Source organism: Schistocerca cancellata, chromosome 1 (assembly GCF_023864275.1).
Source record: "Schistocerca cancellata isolate TAMUIC-IGC-003103 chromosome 1, iqSchCanc2.1, whole genome shotgun sequence".
Taxonomy (NCBI): domain Eukaryota; kingdom Metazoa; phylum Arthropoda; class Insecta; order Orthoptera; family Acrididae; genus Schistocerca; species Schistocerca cancellata.
In genome coordinates, this window is record NC_064626.1 from 82,040,516 (window position 1) to 82,058,772 (window position 18,257).

The 18,257-nt window shown below is 43.2% G+C and overlaps 1 protein-coding gene across 2 annotated transcripts in view; it reads right to left on the reverse strand.

Annotated features, from left to right (window-relative positions):
• Nucleotides 1-18,257, reverse strand: part of LOC126165823 (uncharacterized) — a 93,781-nt gene that overhangs the window by 41,247 nt on the left and 34,277 nt on the right. For both annotated transcript variants that reach the window (XM_049920353.1, XM_049920352.1), the window contains exon 3: nucleotides 10,980-11,113. In XM_049920353.1, coding sequence (XP_049776310.1) covers nucleotides 10,980-11,113 — 134 coding nt within the window. The remainder of the gene's footprint in view (nucleotides 1-10,979; nucleotides 11,114-18,257) is intronic.

Genomic DNA, 18,257 nt, shown 5'->3' on the forward strand with positions numbered 1-18,257 from the left:
AAGGTGCTTGTCCTTACCGGGGTTAGGTATGGGTATGACACTGGCTTCACACCAGCATCTGGGAAACGTGCCCTCTACCCAGACACGATTTTACGTAAGGAGCAAAACTGCTCCCCCACCCCCCGCAACAGTAAGGTGCTGCAACATCTCAATGTGAACACTGTCTGGCTCTGAGGCTGAGGATAGGAATGAAGTGTAGCATGATCTACCTACCTCATAGTAAAGGCAACATTGTCGCACACACGATTCTGAAAAGAGAAAGGTACCTTACAAGCCTTCCCCACTCGTTTCTGATGGAGAAAGGCAAAGTGATAGTGGGTGCAGCTCATAATCTCTGCAAAACAGCGGCCCAAGGCATTGGAGATATGAACTGGGTCCACTACGACATTGTCTGCTACTGTCAGGTCGGAAATTGGGATATGGATCTTGGTCCCAGAGAGCTGCCAGATGTTGGCCCACAGGACAGAAGAGGGAGTGGAACTGTCAAAAGAACTAGTGAATGAAATCCAGCTAGCTTTTTTGCTATCCTGAAGAACGCAACAACAATGTGCATGCAACTGTTTGTAAGATTTAGCCACCGTATGATGATGGTTAAAAATGCAGATAGCACGTCTCCACACGCGAATTGTGTTGAGGCACGCCTCACTCCATCAAGGGACCAGGAAATGGTGCGGTAAAGAGGAAGTGCTAAGACTAGAACTTTCTGCAGCAGTAAGGATAATGTTTGTAAGATATTCAATCTGGTCTTCGCCACTGGGAAATAATGTTCATCGAAGGTCACCAGGGAGGAGTAAAGGCTCCAGTCAGCCTTAGAAAGCTGCCATTTGGGTGTGAACGTAGGTGGCGTAGGAGTCGGCAATCGGATAGCACACAGGAAATTGTCGCTCGAGTACGTGACAGAGTAAACAGACCACTTGAGATGATGGGCAAGCTGAGCAGTGCAGAAGGATAGGTCCAAAAGGGAATAGGTGTGAGTGGAGTCTGAAAGGAACGCTGGTGTTCCTGTGTTAAGGTAGGTGAGGTCAAAATGATTGAGGTCAGCCAAGACGGCACCTCTCGGACAGGTTCTGGGCGAGCTCCAAAGGGGGTGGTGTGCATTAAAGTCACCAAGCTGCAGAAAGGGGCGAGTGCCCATAAGCTGAAGGAAGTCTTCTCTGGTGACACTGAATGATAGAAGGACGCAAACGGTACAAAGGGAAAAGGTCAAGTGAGGAAGGAAAATGTGCACTGCAACAGCTTGAAGCTGAGTAGCCAGGGAGACTTATTGACTATTAACATCATCTTGGATGAGCAACATCACTACCTCATGAGATGGAATGCTGTACCCAGGGGAAACGTCACAACAGACCAGCATGGAGATGCAATTTTGTTTCCTGGAGGCAGATAATAAGCAGATGCTGCAATTCAAAGAGCAGCCGTAAGTCCTCCGTCAGATCGAAGGCTGGGAATGTTCCATCAGAGGAGAGTCGTAATGAGTAAAGGGGAGGAGGGAAAAATAAGGGGTGTCATCTCGGCAGCTGACGAGTGCCAGCCTTTGAAAACTCACTGGTACAGGGCACAAGAACTGGAGGATCCTGCTCCATGAGATCTACAGAAGTGTACGCACTTTCCCTCTGTTGATCTGTGGATTCCAGGACAGAAAAATGGTTGGCAGTGCCAACCGGTGACACGGAGGTCGGCCGGGCAAGGGTTTCGCGTGGCGCTATCGCCGAAGAGGATCTCCTTGTCAGCGAAAGAGAAGACCGTTTGCCTTTTTGGAGCCGTTCCAGTTGGCACAGGAAGACTCAGATGTTTGTCGGCTGGAGGGACGTAGGAAGTCTTCGCAGGAGTATTCCTTCTGTCCTTTCCGGCCCACCAGTTGGGTAACAGGTGTCTTCGCCCCGTGAGGGAAAGTTTCGTGGCTTGTTGCACAGCTAGAGGAAGAGACGAGCTTGCTAACATGACACTGGGAGATTTTACAACCACGGTGCTGAACTTGAGGTTGGATGTCTGCGTGGCCGTGTCCTTCATGGAGCAACATGTAGCAAGAGCAGTACTGTAAGTCAGTACTGTAAGTGCCAGATGGTAGGACACAGAGTTTGAGACTAGCCAATAACTTGTAAGTGACCAGGTAAGGCACTTTTTCCTTTATCCAGATCTTAGGGACAGCCCGCTCATTGAGATACATGAGACCACTCCGGAGGTGGTGGCGTGGTCAACACTGCAGTTGATACAGTGGGAAGATGGAGGCAGACAACTGCCCTTGTGAGCATCCCTACTACCGGTTACACATATGGCCGTGTGTCAACAGAACATTCGAGTGCGGTTGTAATGATAACACTGGTAGCAGAGCATCGAGTTTGAAATGTATGGTTGGACAGTGATAACTTCATAGCTTGCTTTGATCTTTGTTGGAGGCACCACTCTATCAAAGGTGAGAAAAAGAGTGCATGTGAGCACAAAGGCTACATCTACCTTTTTCATCATCTGATGGACTGCAATGACACCTTAAGTCTCCAAAGCCAAAGTCCTATTTCATAAATGAGAGCAGGATTTCGCAGGGCCAGTTATTGCATCAACATCTTTCTGAAGAATAAACAGATTTACCATAGCAAAGGACTGACTGTCTTCAGTACGTGAAAGCAGAAGGAACTGTGGTGCACCTGGGAAGGTATTTGAATCGTTAGTCTCATTCCATTTACATTTGGTAGATGTTGACTGTGAAGAAGACGACTGGCTCATTGCGAGAAAATCCCACATGACTGTGAGCGTCTCCGATGTGCTCCTTCCGACTTGGGGCCCCTCTCAGAAGGGTGCACACTCGCCTTAGGTGAATGTTCACACCTCAGATCAAATCTCCGGAACACCTGACAGGGGGACCAACTGGCAATTTGGGAAGGTAACAGCTCCCTGGGCCTGGCCTGTACCAGGGATATGTGCAAACCATACCTGTTGACCCGGTGCTGAGAATTACGCGTTACCCAGTTGCCTGTTACACATCAGAAGTGGGGGCCGGCCTTCAAGAGCGCACTGGGAGGAAGAACGAAAAGAGGAACCTCAAATGTTGAAACGGACAGAGTATAGGAGAAGGGGAACGGAGAAAGAAAAGAGGAACGAAAAGCAGTAGAGAGACTGCTCCAGTGTCAGGCTACTGAAAACACAGAACACATTTCCAAAGACATCCCAGACATGTTCCCCAAGAGAGAGGAAAAAGGACAGCAAGAGGAAAAGATGTTGCTAAGGCTGGGACCCTGTGGTAGCGAAGCACGAACTTGCCAAACAGCGGCAAGCCCCCTGGGGATACAAAAAGTCTAGGTGTGTTATTGAGTCACATGTTTTTTGGAAATCAAGAAATACTGCATCTATCTGACTGCCTTGATCCAATGCTTCCAGTATGTTAGCTGAAAAGTGCAAGTTCAGGTTTACATGATCGATGTTCTCAGAATCCATGCTGGTTGGCATGGAGGAGGTCATTGTGTTCGAGATGCCTCATTTTATAACATTAACAAACTCTATGGAAATAAATGGATGTTCGGGAATATGTTGTCAGAGGTCTCCCAGTTATGCACAGAAAGCTCGATGTAATACGGCATCAGGTCAGTGCGACAATAGTGCCAAGTGTTGCTGGACCGGCAACAAAAACAGTTGACAGTAAGCGAAAAAGATTGTGTGATGATGATGATGATGATGTTTGGTTTGTGGGGCGCTCAACTGCGTGGTTATCAGTGCCCGTACAATTTCCCAACCTTTGCTCAGTCCAATTTCGCCACTTTCCTGGATGATGATGAAATGATGAGGACAACACAAACACCCAGTCATCTCGAGGCAGGTGAAAATCCCTGACCCCGCCGGGAATCGAACCCGGGACCCCGTGCTCGGGAAGCGAGAACGCTACCGCAAGACCACGAGAAAAAGATTGTGTGTCAGTCAGGGTGTAGTCATAGTGGATTGTGGTTGTGGACTTCATTACAACATGGTCCAGTCTTCTCAGATGAGAGCACATTCTGTCTGAGTAGTGATTCTGGATGCAGCCTAAATGACAAGAGGTGGTAACATAAAATCCATCTAGGAATATTGTCACACATGATCATTTTGGCTATCCAGTTGTTATGGTGTAGGGAAGCATAATGCTGCATTCGCATACAGACCTCCAAATCTCTGAATGTGGTACACTCATCGCTCAATGTCATAGTGACACAGTACTCCTACAGCAAGGGCCTTTTTCCAGGGGTGCAATAAGCCGCAACTTAATTTTTATGGATGACAATGCATGATTACATTGAACGCCACACATGAAGCAGGTCTCGGTACGAGAGGAAATTCAGCAGGTAAACTTGCCTGCCCATCCTCCTGACTTAAATCGCATCAAGCGTATGTGGGATGCTTTGGGAAGATGTACTGCAGCATGTACACAGGCACCAACGAATATCCAGCAGCTGTCAACCATGCTGTTAGAGGAATAGACACCCTATCACCAGAACTCCTTGCCAACTTGGTAGTCAGCTTGGAAGCAAGTTGCAGACCATGCACTGTCATCCATGGTGATCACAAACTGTATATAATAATAATAATAATAATAATAATAATAATAATAATATGAATATAATAGAAGGAAACATTCCACGTGGGAAAAAATATATCTAAAAACAAAGATGATGTGACTTACCAAACGAAAGCGCTGGCACGTCGATAGACACACAAACAAACACACACATACACACAAAATTCTGGCTTTCACAACCAACGGTTGCCTCGTCAGGAAAGAGGGAAGGAGAGGGAAAGACGAAAGGATTTGGGTTTTAAGGGAGAGGGTAAGGGGTCATTCCAATCCCGGGAGCGGAAAGACTTACCCTAGGGGGAAAAAAGGACGGGTATACACTCGCGCGCACACACACACATATCCATCCACACATAATAATAATAATAATAATAATAATAATAATAATAATAAACACCCATGTCCCACCTTTTGTAAAGTCCAGATGACTTCATTGTAATTATTGTCTTTGAAGGAAAGTGTCATTTCTGTTGTCTTCTGTTCTATACTGTAGAAGTTCTTTCCATGTATAATCTAAGATACATCCAACCATGTTCCTTGCCAATGAAATAACGCGAAAATTACTTCTGTCCTTAAGTTTTGCACATCGATGTACTTTGACATTCTTTCAGTCATGTTATGCTTTTATGTGTCTGTATGCTCCTTCATTATTTTATTTTTCACTTTCGGTGATTTGTTTTAGCAGGATGTTTCAGAATTGTGTATTTTATTGAGGTTTTGTTTTTACTGTGATATTGTCATTCTCTGGATTCCTATAAAGCCACAATCTTTCTTTCTGTCCAGTATCAATCAAAAGTACCAAATATTTTAATGGTTGCAGTTTATTCAACATCATCAACTATTCCTGCTTTAGTAATGTTTACATTTCCTGATGTCTCATGTACTGAAAATGGCCACTTTTGTAACACCTTTATTTTAAAATTTAGAATTAAAATCTTACTATTCCATCCACAATTATCTATATAAATAAAAATTAAATGCCCATCTGCTGCTTTGCATGTTAACTGAGAATGGCTGAACTGATTTGGCTTTTTTTGTTAATAATAGTCTGAATAAGATTTTTAAGGCTGGTAGAAATGGAAAAGTTATCTGGAAAATTGCACAATTTGGGAAAACCTGAAAGCACTTTTTTTTCTTTGGTATTTTTGTAGGAACTCAAGACCACAAGTCACATTTCAAATGATGGATACGTGTAATTCTTTTCTGCTATGGTTCTGGAAAAGTTTTCAGGAAACAGAAATTCAGGACAATTACAAATGAAAGTCGGAAACTTCGGACAAACCTTAAAAATCATTACTGATCAATCAATATCACCAAACTAAAAGAGGTGGGGGAGGGGAGAGCAGGAGGAGATGGACAGAGAGTAAGGGGTGGAAGAGGAGGACAGAGTGTGGGGGAGTGAAGGAGATGGACAGAGATAGGGGCAGAGGAGATAAACAGAGAGGAGGGAGTAGGAGATGGTCTACTAGAATTGGAATAAATATATACCTGGGCAACACCAGGTTCTCATCTAGTTATTACATTTATGGAAATGCCATATTACATTTATGGAAATGCCATTTCTCTCTCTCTCTCTCTCTCTCTCTCTCTCTCTCTCTCTCTCTCTCTCTCTCACACACACACACACACAGTCATGCACACTAAGAAAATCAGAAAAAGAGGGGCCATAGAGAATCCAAATAAATTGCTGCACAATTTAAGATAGATTAACATTTAGTAAATGTTATACCATTATCATCATCATCATCATCATCATCATCATCATCATCATCACTGGAGACATGTATCCAAGACCTGAATTACTGGAAGGGGGGGGGGGGGGGGGGGGGGGGGTTGAACAGGATACATAATTGAAAAAGATTTATATCTGAAAGTGGGGGCATCAGAAGCTGTTATAAAGATGAGCTTGTATGAAACAGCAGTTTCTAGCAGTGAATGATAAACAACCAGTGAGACGTGAGAGCTTCTGCCTGTACTAATACAGCTTTGGAAAAGGTCAAACTTCTCATCTTCAGTACTGAAATGTAGAAAGAAAACTAGATGGGACCTCTAACCTTTCATTTTTTGTCATCTTCAGGTAGGTACTGTTTGAATACCTTACCTTTCCCATCATTTTGTCCAAAATTTTAGTGGTAATACATGCACATTGTTCAACATTTGCAAGACTTTTCATGAAAATTTGTTAAGATTTGTAGTGAACAATCAACTACCTCTGAATTTCTTCTTTTTTCCAAAATTTTTCTAATTCTTCATTTATCTATTTATCTCAAACTGAAATATTTCTCAGGCACCCTCCAATATGCATTTCTACTTAACTACATTATCTTCTCATAGGTCAATATGTAATTCTTGTTATACAGTAGAGCTAAGAGATCTTTTAAGCATGGAAGGTCTTAACTGAATGTGTTGTAGAAGTCTGGTAATTGCATTAGCGAAATGACTGATATTGGAACTCTACTTCTGAGTCATTAAGGAAGCAGTCTCCTACCAATTTTTCTGCCAACGAGAAAACAGCATAATGTAATATATCACTTAGGTGAAGTGATGTGTTGCATAGATTCTACTGAACAGATGAATCATGACTGCCATCCTAAAAGTTTTTTTAAGAATGAGTTAGTGTATGTATAGTACGCGTTCAGAAGAGTGACTAACACTGAATAAGAAAGGCAAATTAAGAGAACTAGAAAAAAAAGAGGGAAAAATACTAAGAAAAATTCTAAAAGTCTTGAGAAAAACAATGAAAATGTAGGGATTCAAAGGAGAAATTAAAGATTTGTATAAAAATACAGAAAAAAACATCACACACACCATGAGGACCAGATAGCTAAAATTGTACGGACATTTAAAAAGAATAGAAGAAACACGGATTTCAAAGAAAAGTTTTGACATTTTTGATTAAGTCAATAAACTAAAGAGAACTGTAGGATGGATAGAAGCAGAGAAGTAAAATGCAATCAAAACAGTTGTTGCAATTTTGTCATACGATGACACGGTTGGAGACTGTGGCTGTTATTTGAAGACAAATGTTGATGGTGTTGGGACAGCAACCACCCACAAATTTGCTTTCAGTTCCTTTATCAGGGCACCGTTACTGGTTTTGAATTTTATGATTCATCTTCAGACGATTTACATGCTTTCCTTATATCATGTGGTGCATTTTTTACAGATTGTCGTGAAATGTCAGTTTGGAGCGTTTGTTTTCATAACATTCGTCCAACAAATATGAATACATTCCTACTGCATTCTTATTGTTGCACACGTAAATTTTTCTCACTGAACACTTTAGATTTGTCACTGAAAAGATTTCTACCATGCACCACATGCTGTGACACATACAAAGAGCTTACAAACATATGAGTATCAAAGATGCTATGATACATCGAAACATTTGAAGACGTCCTATATAAACGCCTTTTACACTAATACAGAGACATTTATTTATTTGTTTATTTATTTATTTATGAGTGGATACTATTATATTAATTATAAAGTTGTTCCTTCTTTTTTTGTACTGTATAGGTAAAACAGTACATTATGTTACGATATATCACAGCATCTTTGATACTCATATATAGAGTTCTTTATGTATCTAAACATGTAGTGTGTGGTAGAAATCTTTTCAGTGACAAATCTAAAGTGTTCAGTGAGAAAAATTTGTGTGTGCAACAATAAGAATGCAGTAGGAATGTATTCACATCTGTTGGACGAATGTTATGAAAACCAACACTCCAAACTGACATCTCACAACAATTAATCTGTAAAAAATGCACCCCATGTTATAAGGAAAGCACGTAAACTGTCTGAAGATGAATCATAAAATTCAAAACCAGTAACGGTACCCTTTGAATAAAGGAACTGAAAGTAAATTTGTGGCTGGTTGCTGTCCCAAAACAGTTGTTATCAGAAGAAATCATATGTGACAAGAATCACTTCAGGCTAGTGATAGAAAGGCCAACGTATGAAGAAGATAAGCCAAACCTTGACCACAGAGAGTGGACAGATGATCAGAGACGGGTAGTTGGAGAGAAAATGAAGAACTGGGAAGAAATGAAGAAACAGAAACACCGTAAGTCCCAAGTTGTATGCGCTTCCACAGCTGGCCAAATTCCTTACCTTTATCTGCATGTATTCTGAAGTGGGTGGAGCAGGAAATTTGCAAGCTGGGAGACAATAGCACTCTTACTATGTTTTACGGTACCTGCTGTTTGGGCGGTTTATTTCGTGTCATCAGATCCTGCCTTGGAGATATGTTGCGCACCAAAGAACAACTACCACGACAATCGCAATGCATCACAAGAACAGCATAAGTAGTTTCTGTTGTCATTCGAAAGAGAACGAATGTCAACTAATACCAAATGAAATTGTAACCGATACAGCTCATTTGTCAGAAGGTAGTGTACAAGGTGTTTGAGTACCGTAGTGAATCGGTCAATACACAGCTGTTAAAGAAGAAGGCCTCAACATTATTTCTTGGAAGACTGAGAGACCTTTTCAGCTTCCCTCTCAGAAAAAGTTGTAGGAGGAGGCGAAGTCTATATTAATGAAGACATGAAAGGTAATTCTGACTCACCAGTATACACACAGAACTTCAGAATTATTAATAAACAATGAGTAGAAATTTATTTATGGGTGTAGCAAATCATGTAACATATGGACTGAGTAGAACATCTCAACTAAAAGACATTCAATTGCAGAGTGTCTTGGACTATGAAGTGCTACCGAAAAGATCCTTCAATGCTATGACATCAGCCATTTGTATTATGACATTAACAGCAGCCTTTACATGAAGCGGTAATTCCCTATTCCAGGTGCTGCTACTCTTCCACCAGTGGTGAGAAGTGACACAGAATGTTGCAGCAAATCCAGTGCAGTGTGTGGGATGGCAGGCATAGATGTGAAGGTGACTGATGGGCTTGATGCATGAGACAGCAATCCTCCACTGTGTTGGTCACACAATTGATGAGAAGCTAAACTGAAATACAACAAATGGAAGAAGTTGTCCACTGTAGGCTTGACATTGTTTCCATTGTTCCATAAAATTTCAAGCAGACTGATGGATGGCAGTTGTTTGCTGCTACAATTTTTGGTGGAGACTTCTCTGACCATCTTCAGGTGTATGCACCAGAGAACACTGTGCTGAAATACTGTGGCAGAAGTTTTTACAGAACAGTCTATATGCTAGGAAAGTTTTAAATCTCACTCTGTTCCCATTTTTCATACAATGGGCCATAAAATCTCCTTTTTGAGTGAATATACAGTATTTCTCTGCTCCACCAAGTTCAAAATTTGAGTTGCAATAATAATCTATAAAAAGAAAAAGAAACACTTCAAGAAGAAGGATGCATTTAGGTGAAGCAACATGTCAATATGATCCAAATGAGATATTACTATTATTTCAATTAATTTAAAGCATTCAGTCATTTGAAGCAGTGAACTGTTCATATTGAACAAATATACTGCAGATCATCTTTAAATTAAAAGTCGCTGGTGATGGGCAACCCCTTATCCATTTATGGCACAAGTCCAAAACATCAGGAGAAGTATAGATTGCTACTCTCTATAATGATGACTGTTGAGACGCACACGGGCACAATGAAAAAAGTGGTACACACTTAGCTTTCAGCCAAAGCCTTCTTCACAAAAGAAAGTACACACAAATTCACACAAGCAAGCACACCTCATGCACAAATGACTGCCAATTCCAGCAGTTCACACCGGATTTGGCCAAGAGCTTAAAGTGTAACAGTTTTTTTTGTTGTGCCTGTCTATAACTCAATGTGTCACCTTTACGGCGAGTAGCAACCTATCCATTTCCTAACATTGTTGATATTCCAACCTGGAGTTTCCATTGTTTTATTCTGTCACGTGTTCCCCCCCCCCCCCCCCCACACACACACACAGATTTTTCAGTGCCCTCAAAAAAGTCTCACCCCAATAAAAGGATAATTAGATCTCAAAGTACATCAATTACAGAAGGATTTCTGTTCTTCAGAAGGGAATGTATCTATGCGTAATGTTAGTGTTTGGAATAGAGAGAGAGAGAGAGAGAGAGAGAGAGAGAGAGAGAGAGCGGGGGTGGGGTGGGGTGGGGTGGGGAGTTGGGGGGGGGGGGGGGGGCTACAGCCATTGAACGAATTCAACAGTACTTATCAGCACAAAAACCAAAATATCTATGTTACCAAAAAATTTTAGGATGTCAAAAAACATCCATACAGCTCCAATACAGCTAGTGTCTTATTAAGAACTAAATGTGTGTGAATGCTGTAAAGAGACATTTGTTATAAAGTTCATTTGTAAGCTTTTTCTTTGTAACTCAGTATTTTCAGGAGTGATGCCAATGCATTACAGAAACTGTGTCTTCTTCAGGAAAAGTCATATTTTCACCTGCCTGTACGCAACAATCATAAATATACATAATGTTGTCCATATGGCTGATACTCACTGTATTGTTGTGGTTTCCTCGGTCTGCAGTGCTATTGATGGTGGCTCATTTTCCTTCCGTTGTACTTTTATTATATCTTCGGCTGGAGGTGTGATGACTTTGGCAGATGTGCTTTCCAGAACAGTTGATCGTTCCTTCGAAAGAAAATTAAAACATCTCGTAACTAAACGTTTCACTATATTCTCAAGTCAATCAATCTTATATCTTCTACAACATGTTTCCAATTGTCAATGGGCGACTCCATGTCGAATGGTCTAGTTTTAGAGATGTGCCCCACTGAGTCAAGTCAGATTTTGTTCTAATTTTGTGTGAAGGTCTACTAATCAATCTAGGGAAACATCATAAAAAATAATCAACTGATATAAAATTTAACCATTTTTTCCCTCATGCGACTTTTCGTATTGTTCCTTTGGAAAACTGGTGGATTCATATAGTGAAGAAGGCCTGCCCAACTTTACTTTGGTAATTTAGATGTTGGAGGCTTTTCTCTTGAACAACAGGAAATGATTGTGTGTCATTCCAACCTGGGGGTTCAGCGATGTACCTATAACTTGTCTTTAATGTAAACCTATTTTGCAGAAAAAATCTGAATCTGCAAAAACCTTGTTGTTGTTCATTTAAACAAGGTTCAGTCAGACAAAGAAAGTATTCAAACTGTTATCTGGAACTGAGTATTAAATCAGCTTAAGATAAAAAATAGAATAAAAGTTATTTTATTTTTCAGCCCTGGATCACACAGCTGGCATCATAATCTGTTATGACTCCTTACAAAGCCATCATCATCATCATCATCATCATCATCATCATCAGATGATGATACTTGAACACAATGCATAATAATTCATCACTGTACAACTAAACAGGTCAGGTGAGGTGCTCACAGTATTGACGAATAAATATTGTTTGTTTGTTTGTTTTGTTTTAGGGCGTAAAAACAACTAGGGTCATATGCTCCCATGTCAGAACAGTAGAGCACAAAGAGAGGAGTTAACAACAACTACCCATTTATCTCAAATGACAGAAGAGAAGATAGCTAAAAACAGGGACTTGGAGAAAGGTCTATAAAATACGCCATAGAGAAACAGACATCCTGAACTGAAGATTAAATGGCCTTCGCCATATTGCTATGACAGATAAAAAGTGAAACGCCCTCAATAACCCACGCATCAGCCAACAACTCAGACGGCAAACACAAACAAGAACGTACGTGGTTAAAAAGAGGGCATTACATCAGGAAACAGTGCACCATCAAAGGTTGAGCACAGTGAGTACAAAGTGGTGAGGAGCACCACTTAACACACAGAAATGGCTAAAAAGACAAAGACTGATGTGCAACCTCCAATTGGAATATCTAATTTTAGATATAAATTAATAGATATTAAGATAGATGTAAGGATATAATAAAATTACAACAGAAGGAAACTGAGCCACTAGCAATAGCAATGCAGACCGAGGAAACCACAATAATACAGTGAATATCAGCCATATGGACAACATTTTGTATAGTTATGAGTGTTACCTACACACAGGACCAACCAATCGATCTCCTCATAGCAAGAGGGTGAGAGAAAAGACAAAGCCCGACACGCTACCTAGCTAATATGATCTCCTCGTGACAAGAGGGCCGAGAGGAGATCATCCCAGCCACTGGGAGAGGCTTAATAATTGTTCCTGTGAAGGAGAACCCATGGTGATGCCACAGGGACATCTCTTGCTGACAGATGGAAGCACAGAGATCATCAGAGGGAATGGAAGGACCAGTTGGCTTGAGGTATGAGGACTGCAGCCTTGGCAGCAGCATCAGCAGCCTCATCTCCTGTCAGGCTGATGTGACCAGGCACCTAAGAAAATCACACTGGCTCCATCAAGAGTGAGGAAGTGACAGATTTCCTGGACCCATTGCACTAAGGGACAGATGATGAACAGCATACTGAGGCTCTCAAGGGCACAGAGAGTCAGAGCAGATGGCACAATTGATAAGCCTACATCGCCATATGTACTGCATGGCCTGATACAGGGCAAAAACCTCCGCTGTAAATTCTAAGTGGAGTTCCAGAACCTGATACCGAAGAACGTTGGTACCAATGACGAAGGCACACCTGACAGCACTTTCAGTCCAAGAGCAACAGTGTACATAAAGGTACTATCGTGAAGTCCCGTGTGAAGGTTGTGAAACTAAAGGCGATAGAGCATGGCTGGAGTAGTGTCCTTTGGAAGTGAATGAAGGCCATGGTGAACACAGGCTGCCACACGAAGACAAGGTGGTGCAGGCTTCACACACACCGGGAAAGTGGCAGGTAGCATGAAGTTAAGATGCCGGAGCAAGAGCCGAAAGTGAACTCCAGGAGGTAACATAGAGGGACAAGCCTCATACTGGCGATCAGAGGAGTCATCGAAGGAGGAGGCGTAAGATCGGTGGCCATGCATGGCAGACAAATGGCATGAACATATGCTGAGGAGAAAGTCACAGTGGTAGGACAGTGGTAGTTCAAGAGCTTTGGCATACACACTCCCGATCGCGCTAGTGTAAAAGGAGCCAGTGGCCAACGGATGCCACAATGGTGGATGGCATTAAGACTGCATTAAGAGGGCTGAACGTGAAGATGCGTAAACGAAACACCTAAAGTCTAGTTTTGAATAGACAAGAGACCAGTACAAATGGAGGAAAGTGGTACGATCTGCTCCCCAAGAAGCACCACTGAGGACATGCAGGACACTGAGGGACTGCATACAGCAGGCTGCCAGGTTAGGACGTGGAAGGACCAACCAAGTTTGCTATCAAGCATGAGCTCAGGAATTTCTTAGTTTCAACGAACAGAAGAGCAACAGGCCCAAGACATAAAGGCAGTGGAAGAAAACAACTGCACAGCCAGAAATTCATACAAGTGGTTTCGTCAGTGGAAAAGTGAAAGCCATTGTCAATGCTCCACGAGAGAGACAATCGAGACATCACTGAAGACGCCGTTCAATCAGACAGCTCCAAGGACAATGACAATAGATGGTAAAATTGTCAACAAATGGTGGGAGACAGGCCATTATAGGGTTAATGGCAACAGCAGAGAGGACAATGTTCCAGATGTAACCCTGAGGCACACTGTTTTCCTGGCTAAAGGTGTCTGACAAGGCAGAGCCCTCACATACCTTAGAAACTCGGTCTTTTAAAAATTCCTGAAAGAAATGGGACAGGTGCCCATGTAAGCCCCACATGCAGAGCTTACAGAGGATACCAGTCCTCCAGCAGATGTTGTAGGTTTTCTCTAAACTGAAAAATAAACAGTCACAGTCTGGGATTTCCGTAGAAAACCATTCATGTCATGGATGGATAATGTGATGAGAGGGTCAACTGCTGAACAGCGTGCTCAAAATCCACGCTGTGCAGTGGTAAGTAAATTGCGAGATTCAAGTCACCGTACCAGCCAGACACGAATCATATGTTCCATAACATTGCAAACACAGCTGGTGAGAGAAATGGGGTGATAGCTACAAGGAAGGTGTTTGTCCTTACCAGGCTTAGTTATGTGCACGACAACCTGGCTTAGTTATGGGTATGACAGTGGCTTCACACCAGCATCTGGGAAACGTGCCCTCTGCCCAGATGCAGTTGTATGTACGAAGCAAAAACTGCCTGGCCGCAAGAGAGAGGTGCTGCAACATCTGAATGTGAACATCTCCTGGCCCTGGGGCGAAGGATCGGGATGAAGTGAAAGCATGATCTAGCTCTCTCACAGTAAAGGTGGCACTGTAGCACTCATATTACTGAGAGGAGAATGGTATCGCTCGAGCCTTCTCCACTTGTTTCCGATGGATGAAGGCAGGGTGATAGCAGGAGCAGCTCAAACTCTCCGCAAAATGGCAGCCCAAGGTGTTGGAGACAGCAACAGGGTCCACTGTGACATTGTCTGCTACTGTCAGTTCAGAGCCGCCGGAGGCTGGCCCACATGACAGAAGAGGGGGTGGAACTGTTAAAAGAACTAGTGAGTCAAATCCAGCTTGCTTTTTTGTTACCCCAAAGAACACGACAACACTCTGCACACAACAGTTTATAATGAATGCAGTTAGCCATTATAGGATGATGGTTAAAAATGAAGAGAGCACATCTCCGCATGCGAATTGCGTCACGAAATGTCTCAGTCCACCAAGGGACCGGGACACTGCAATGTCAAGAGGAAGTGCGAGGAATGGAACATTCTGTGGCAGTAAGGATAACATTTGTAAGATATTCCACCTGCTCATCGAACTGTGAAAATGTTGTTCGTCGAAAGTCACCAGGGAGGAGTAAAGCCCCAAGTCGGCCTTAGTAAGCTGCCATTTGGGTTTACATGTAGTTGGGTTAGGAGTCAGCAGAAGGATAGCATACAGGAAATGGTCGCTTGAATATGCATCAGTGAGAATGGACCACTCGAGATGATGGGTAAGCTGGACAGTGCAGAAAGATAGGTCCAAATGGGAATAGGTGTACAGGGAGTCTGTTAGAAACGCTGGTGCTCCGTGTAAAGGCAGATGAGGTTAAGTTGACTGAGAAATTCAGCCAAGAGGGCATCTCTCTGGCAGGATCTGGGAGAACCCCAAAGGGGATGGTGCGCATTTAAGTCATCGAGCTGCAGACAGGGGTGAGGTAGCTGCCCAATAAGCTGGAGGAAGTCTACCTTGGTGACTCTGAATAGCAGAGGGATGTAAACGGTACAAAGGGAAAAGTTCAAGTGAGGAAGAAAACGGCAAACTGCAAGAGCTTGAAGATGGGAAGTCAGGAAGATTGGTTCACTACGATCATCATCTCAGGTGAGCAACATGACTACCCCACGAGATGGAACGCCATTCTTGAGAGGAAGGTCAAAATGGACTGCGAAGAAAGGCAAAAGCTCAAAGCAGTTGTGAAGATGCAATTTTGTTTCCTGGAAGCATATAACAAGCAGACACTGTGATTCTAAGAGCAGCCATATGTCCTCTTTGGTTGATGGGAGGCCACAAACGTTCCACTGAAGGAGAGCCGTAACAAGGAAAGAAGAGGAAGAAAAAAATAAAGGTATGTCACCTTGGCAGCTGCCGAGTGCCAGCCTTCAAAGACTCACTGCTACAGGATGTAGAGACTGGACGATCCTGCTCCACGAGATCTACAGAGGCAGTGGCACTCACCCTCTGTTGATCTGCGGAGTCCAGGACAGAAAAACGGTTGGCAGTGCGAACCGGCGACACGGAGGTCGGCCAGGCAAGGATTTCATGTGGCGACATTGTTGAAGAGGATCTCCTTAGCAAAGGAGAAAGCTGTTTGCCTTTTTGGAGCCTTTCTAGCTGGCGAAGGAAGTCTCAGATGTTTGTTGGCTGCCGGCCGTTGTGGCCGTGCGGTTAAAGGCGCTTCAGTCTGGAACCGCGTGACCGCTACGGTCGCAGGTTCGAATCCTGCCTCTGGCGTGGATGTGTGTGATGTCTGTAGGTTAGTTAGGTTTACTTAGTTCTAAGTTCTAGGCGACTGATGACCTCAGAAGTTAAGCAGCATAGTGCTCAGAGCCATTTGAACCATTTTTTTGTTTGTTGGCTGGAAGGATGTAGGAAGACTTCGTGGGAGTATTTCCTCTATTCTTTCTGCCCTACTGGTTGGGTACCAGGTGACTTCGCTCCAGAGGCGAATGTCTGGTGGCTTGTTGCAGTGCTGGACGAGGAGGCGGTGATGTTACCATGACACTGAGCGATTTCACAACTTCAGTGCTGAATGTGAGGTCACATGTCTGCGTGGCCATGTCCTTCATGGTGCAAGATGTAGCAAGAACAGTACTGTAAGTACCAGATGGTAGAACAAAGTGTTTGCGACTAGCCAATAACTTGTGAGCGACCGGGTAATGCACTTTTTCCTTTATCCAGATCTCCTGGACAGCCAGCTTATCAAGATACTTGGGACAATCTCAAGAGAAGGCAGCATGCTCACCTTTGCAGTTGATACCGTGGGGAGGAGGAGGTGGACAATTGCCTTCGTGTGTAGCTCAACAACAAGTTACACATTTGGCTCGGTGGAGACAAGACATTCGAGTGCTGTTGAAACAATAACGTTGGTAGCAGCGCATCAGGTTGGGACTGTACGGTTGGACTGTGATAACTTAATAACCCGCTTTAATCTTTGACGGAAGCACCACTCTATCAAACGTGACAAAAAGAGTGTGTGTGGGCACTAAGGATGCATTTATGTTTTTCATCATCAAATGGAGGGCAATGACACCCTGATCATAGAGGTACATTCGGATTTCTGCCTTGGTTAGACTGTCAGGCAGCCTGTTGTTGTTGCTGTGGTCTTCAGTCCTGAGACTGGTTTGATGCAGCTCTCCATGCTACTCTATCATGTGCAAGCTTCTTCATCTCCCAGCACTTACTGCAACCTACATCATTCTGAATCTGCTTAGTGTATTCATCTCTTGGTCTCTCTCTACGATTCTTACCCTCCACGGTGCCCTCCAATGCTAAATTTGTGATCCCTTGATGCCTCAGAACATGTCCTACCAACCGGTCCCTTCTTCTTGTCAAGTTGTGCCACAAACTCCTCTTCTCTCCAATTCTATTCAATACCTCCTCATTAGTTATGTGATCTACCCATCTAATCTTCAGCATGCTTCTGTAGCACCACATTCCGAAAGCTTCTATTCTCTTCTTGTCCAAACTATTTATCGTCCATGTTTCACTTCCATACATGGCTACACTCCATACAAATACTTTCAGAAATGACTTCCTGACGCTTAAGCCTAGTGTAAATAACACCACAGAAAGAATTCACAGTTGTATGGGCCTCAACAGGAACAGGGTAGTCGGGGGAAGCGGTGCGGCAAGCAGTTGTTGTGCTTGAGAATCAGAAGTAGTCTCCAAACAAAGTGCCACTGCGTAAACAAGAGCAGGATTTCACAGGGCCAGCAAATGCATTAACACCTTTCTAAATTAGAAAAAAAAATTTACCAGCGCAAAGGAATGACCGTCTTCAGTATGTGAAATCACAGGGAACTGTGGTGCAGCTGGGAGGGTCCTTGAATTGGGAACTTCATTCCATTTACATTTGATAGATGTGACTGCCAAGATAATGACTGGCTCATTGCGAGAAAATCTCCCACGATTGCCAACATCTCCAATGGCAAACTCCTTCCAACTGGGGGTCCCCCCTCCCTCAGAGGGGGGCTCAGTCGCCGTAGGCGATTGTTCACACCTCTGGTAACAACTGCGAACACCTGACAGAGGAGCCAATCGGCAATTTGGGAAAGTAGCAGCTCAGGCAATCACCCCTCCCTGGGCCTGGCCTGTACCTGG